Here is a 4,751-nt window from a genome sequence, read left to right on the forward strand (position 1 = left end):
TATATATATATATATATACCCTGGCCTAGGGTGAGAAAGTCAATGATGATGAAGTACAAACCTAAGATCTCCCACGTAGTGCGTTGACCAGGATAGCCTTGCCCTAGAGCGGGCGATCATATGGATGTAGTTGGTGGAGCCGTAGAGGCTTGTCGCTATTTCAAAAGCCGTGTTTCCGCGACCTGCGGTGGAATGGATGGAGAGCCTGTGTTACTCTTAGCTAAAATGCTTTTTCCTAGCCTATGTTACTCTGAATACTTGCTTTATTGCCTGTCTTACTCTTAAGACCTGCTTTTTTGGCCTATTTTACTCTTAGACCCTGCTTTTTCTTCTCGCCTGTTTTACTCTTTAATCTTGCTTTTTTTCGCCTAAGAAGTTAATTCAATAGAACTTATTGTTTTTTTTCAACTATTTAAACATTTTTTTCTGCATTTATTATTTCCCACCCACCACTTGCTTTTTTTCTCGCCTATCTTTGGACTTGAATATTTTCCCGCTTATTATGACATAAACTAAGTTTTCTTATCGAAGGACATGTGGCGTCGGTGGCCTAGTGGTTAGGCTCTCGGACTCGCAACCGTAAGGTCGTGGGTTCGAATCCCGTCAAGGGCCCGACGTTGTGTCCTTGGGAAAGGCACTTTACACGAATTTTCCTCACTTCACCCAGGTGGGAATGGGTACCCGGCTATAGACAGCGAAAGATCTTGTCAGTTTGTTAGTGTTTGAGCGCTTAATCGGCTGCTTGCACTGTATGCTTCCCGGGAAGCTGAGAATGTTTCGGAGTGTTCTATGGTCTGCTGGGGTAATAATAATATAGTGTAAAGCGCATAGAGCCTGCTGCTGAGCGGGGATATGCGCTATACAAATGCTATCTATTATCATTATTATTTTTTCGCCTTTTTTAGGGCTTGTTATAGTTTTGTCTATATTCTTAGTAGCCTACTTGTTGTTTTTTGCTCCCACGCCAATCTTAGGGCTTTTCTTCGCCTATCTTAGGTTTGTTTTAAAAAAAACAGAACTTTTGTCTATGGGCTTGTTTTCTCTTCGCCTATTTTAGGCTCGTTCCTGTCTAGTTTCGGCCGTCATTTCAAAATACACGTACTTGTAAAGAGGAAAATATATGTACCATAATTTGTAGAGAATCTATGACAATATAGGATTTTTTTTTCAAATACAAGAAATGATAGAGTGGTCATCATCATCATCATCATCATCATCATCATCATCATCATCATCATCATCATCGGAGCCATCACCGCAAACGTAAAAACATATTTCCTATGAAGGAATCAGCTCACCGAGAATGAGAACAGTTTTGCCTTCATAATCGTCTGTGTTAAGTGACATGTTCTCATACCCATGGGCCAGCTCCATGCCCTTCATGTCAGGGATATTTGGCGTAGCTATTCCAGTGGCCACTACCAAAGTCCTAAGGAGAAAAAGAAGAAGAAATTGTTTATTTTGGTCGATCTAGGTAACCGACGGATCAGTGAGGCGTGGCCAGAAATCTGGGTGGGCGTTCAGTGCTCGAGTTGACGGAAAGATAATTAAAGCACAGTCTGGAGCCTACGAGTACACTACGCCGAGCATGGCAATGAAGGTCAAGGCAATAATAGAGGCGCTGGAATGGATCAGCATGGAAGCGTATAAACATGCCCTGTTTGTCACAGATTCGATGAGCACCCTAGAAAAAATCAGGAGTGGGTGGCTCTACAGTGACTGGAGAGCTTCCATTGCAAATAGCCACCTCCTAAGAATTACATGGGTGTTCTGCCCTGGTCACGCCGGGGTGCACGGAAATGAGCGTGCTGATGAACTTGCCGGCAAAGCAACACCCAATGGCCGAATCATGCTCGACCCACCAATGGTGATCGCCAGATGCAAGGAGAGCCTTCTCAACCAAGAGGAGACAGACTCCCACACACTCAGCACAATAAAAGGAAAGTGTGTGCGGGGCACAGCGAAAAAAAGTTTGCTCCGAGGAGTGGTCAGGCGTGTCTCAAACCAGCTCCTCATGGAGACAATTAGCAGGAAGACCCTGATGTGGACGCTGGAAAGGAGAGATGAGCAGCTATGGACATGTGCCGCCTGCTATGATTCTAGCTCTGGATCCAAGTAAATCCAAGTAAGTAGGTGTCTTACTTCGCTCGCAACTGCAAAAGGTAATAATATGAGCCTGCAGGACACGTCTAACAGTTTCACTTTGGTAGGATTTAATTTTGAATTTTGCCCGGCAAGAAAAGAATCCACTATGGCAGCTTAGTTCTGCAAGTGACACTGATTTGGTTATGACAACGACAATGCAATATTTATTCATCTCGCAAGGAGCAATTTGCGTTAGTCGTTTGCAACGGCTTTGGAGGTACAAATTTTCATCGAGTATCTCGGTTGTTGGTCTTTTTATGCTGAGATGTTGTATCTCTCTCAGCCTGGGTTGATCTAAAAGGCAGAGTCAGACAGAAGTCTGCCTCCTAGGTGATCTAAATTGGGTTGATGGGGGCGTAAGAACACCTACATTAAAAAGAAATACACATCAAGGGAGGATTTTAACATAAATGGTCGCTTTTAAGGACAAGCGTGCTAATCCGGATTTAGGGGGTTTCCAGAAATTTTGACCTACACCAAAAGTGGGCATTGTCCTACCTATAGGAGAAGTTCGGTTTCATTGGTGTGTATACTTGTTTGGTAATAGAGAATACTCTCTTTGTCTTTTAAAGAAACTGAACAAGGGACAAAAACTTTACCTTCGATTTTCTCAAAACAGCATTTTTCGGGATAGCCCGCTTGTTCTTAAAAGCGACCAAATTAAATATGAGGAGATGAAGAGATACAAATTAATGTTTCCTTCACTTTGTACAACTTGCTTTTTGTGCGTCCGGCCTTGGGACTGTCTGCCGCCCGCTGGCGATAACATTCTCGCTTGTGAACATTTTGAAAACTACGTCTAAACGTGAAGATAATGTCAAATTCAGAACTAGCGTATCAAAATTATTAACAAAATGGCTCCCGAAAGGCTCTTTTTCCTGATGGATTTTCAGGATCACACAGAAAAAAAGTAAATTTTTGTTGAGGTTGCATTATGCATCATTTGTGAGGCAGCGTGGTGGAATCAGGCTCTCGTCAATTTTTGGGCATGTAGAGTTATTGGTATCACCTTAAATCTTGTTCATTTGTCTTTATTTAGGGTGAAAAAAATACCCATTTATCTTAAATACAAGTCGAGATATTTGCGAAAGTAGGAGGTGGGTGTCACCTGTTTTCAGAGGTAAGATTAGTGAGAAAATGGCCGCCAAAGATAGTTATTTCCTTAGCATAAGAGTCCGTGGTAACTGAAAATTTACATTTATTTTGTGCCTTTAATCAACGTTTCTCAGAAAAAAAATCCACACAGGAATGAGTTCTTTAATGGGCATGAAAGATGTTGAGTCAAAAAACAAAAATTTGAAAAAAAATTCACTGACCTGTGGAAAAATGCAAGTTTCTTCAATTTGATTATTTTGACGAGAGCCTAATTCCACCACGCCGTCTCACATTTTCTTATCACAAAGAGGACGGATGGTGGCTCGAGTGGTCTAGAGCTTAAGGTGTTCGCCTCTCATTCAATGGGTCGTGGGTTCGAATCCGGATAGCGACGGACAATTTTCTTCTATAAAATGTTCTCCTTTTAATCCTTTCCTGTTCTCTAACAGTGTTCTGTCGTCTGATTCCGTCTCCACTTTCTGCCCTCACCCCCTCACCTCATTTGCCAGCTCCTCTGGGCTCATGACAATTTCTGCAGCCTTTCTACGGCTACTCCTTGGCTCCTTCTCACTGCTGTCGTTCAGCCACACTCTTGATCTTATTGTAGGAAAGACCTTCACCTAGCCTTCTGGGACAAGGGCGAAAAATCTCGGAGGTCCGTGTGCAAATTGCGCACGTCAAAGATTCATTGGTAGTTCAAAATCGATAAGAGTAGGCTTCGGCTACCACCCGGGCAAAATTCAAAATGTCCTACCGACTGAAAATGTTTTATGAGTCCCGCGCGCTCATATTACTTTATGCACCTTATCAAAAAAATAAAGAAAGAAAGAAATAAAAAATAGAGAGTATTAGAATTAACAAAATGGCTCGCAGGTGACTTTCTTTTTTGCTGGATTTTGAAGATCACTCAAAAAAAGTAAATTTTTAAAATATTGCACCATGCATCATTTTGTTATCACAAATAGGGTGGACAACTGTCTGTCAAGTTTTCACTGAACGTGTAACACAGGCTTAACAACACCCAACCCCAGGGCAACTCACCGACACTCGTAGCACTGGCCCCTCTGGTCTTCCATCCTGTACAAGTGACCGTCGGGGGCGGAGCTGTTGTCCACTGGCTGGATGTGCTGGACCGATGTGTTGAACTGGACGTTGATACCAAGTTTTCGCTGAAAGTTTTCGTTTAGTAAGAAAGAGTTTTACGCCACTTGCAACACAATAAGGTCATATAAGTGCTGAAGAATAGAGGTGTTACAAGAGAGTAACAAACACAAAAACGGAAGGAGGGAGGAGAGATCAGGACGATAGATGTTTGATAGGAGAGAAGGAGCAGACCACACCAGAGCACCCGCCAACCACCAACTTTTGCTGACAGAGAAAAAACGACATGTTGATGTAGATGGACTGTGATTTATGTATATTATTGCACGGGGTTTTCATTCTTTCTTTCTCTCTCCGTCTCTCTCTCTTTTTCTTTCTTTCTCTTTCTCTCTCTCTCTCTCTCTCTCTCT

General features: G+C 42.5%; 1 protein-coding gene across 1 annotated transcript in view; it reads right to left on the reverse strand.

The window, feature by feature from the left end:
• Positions 1-4,751, reverse strand: part of LOC101862735 (FAD-dependent oxidoreductase domain-containing protein 2) — a gene marked incomplete at its 5' end in the record, with an annotated part of 22,807 nt that overhangs the window by 12,966 nt on the left and 5,090 nt on the right. The window contains 3 exon segments of the mRNA XM_013083698.1: positions 62-182; positions 1,299-1,429; positions 4,282-4,403. Coding sequence (XP_012939152.1) covers positions 62-182; positions 1,299-1,429; positions 4,282-4,403 — 374 coding nt within the window.

The sequence above is a fragment of the Aplysia californica genome, unplaced genomic scaffold (genome assembly GCF_000002075.1).
Source record: "Aplysia californica isolate F4 #8 unplaced genomic scaffold, AplCal3.0 scaffold00249, whole genome shotgun sequence".
Lineage (NCBI taxonomy): Eukaryota > Metazoa > Mollusca > Gastropoda > Aplysiida > Aplysiidae > Aplysia > Aplysia californica.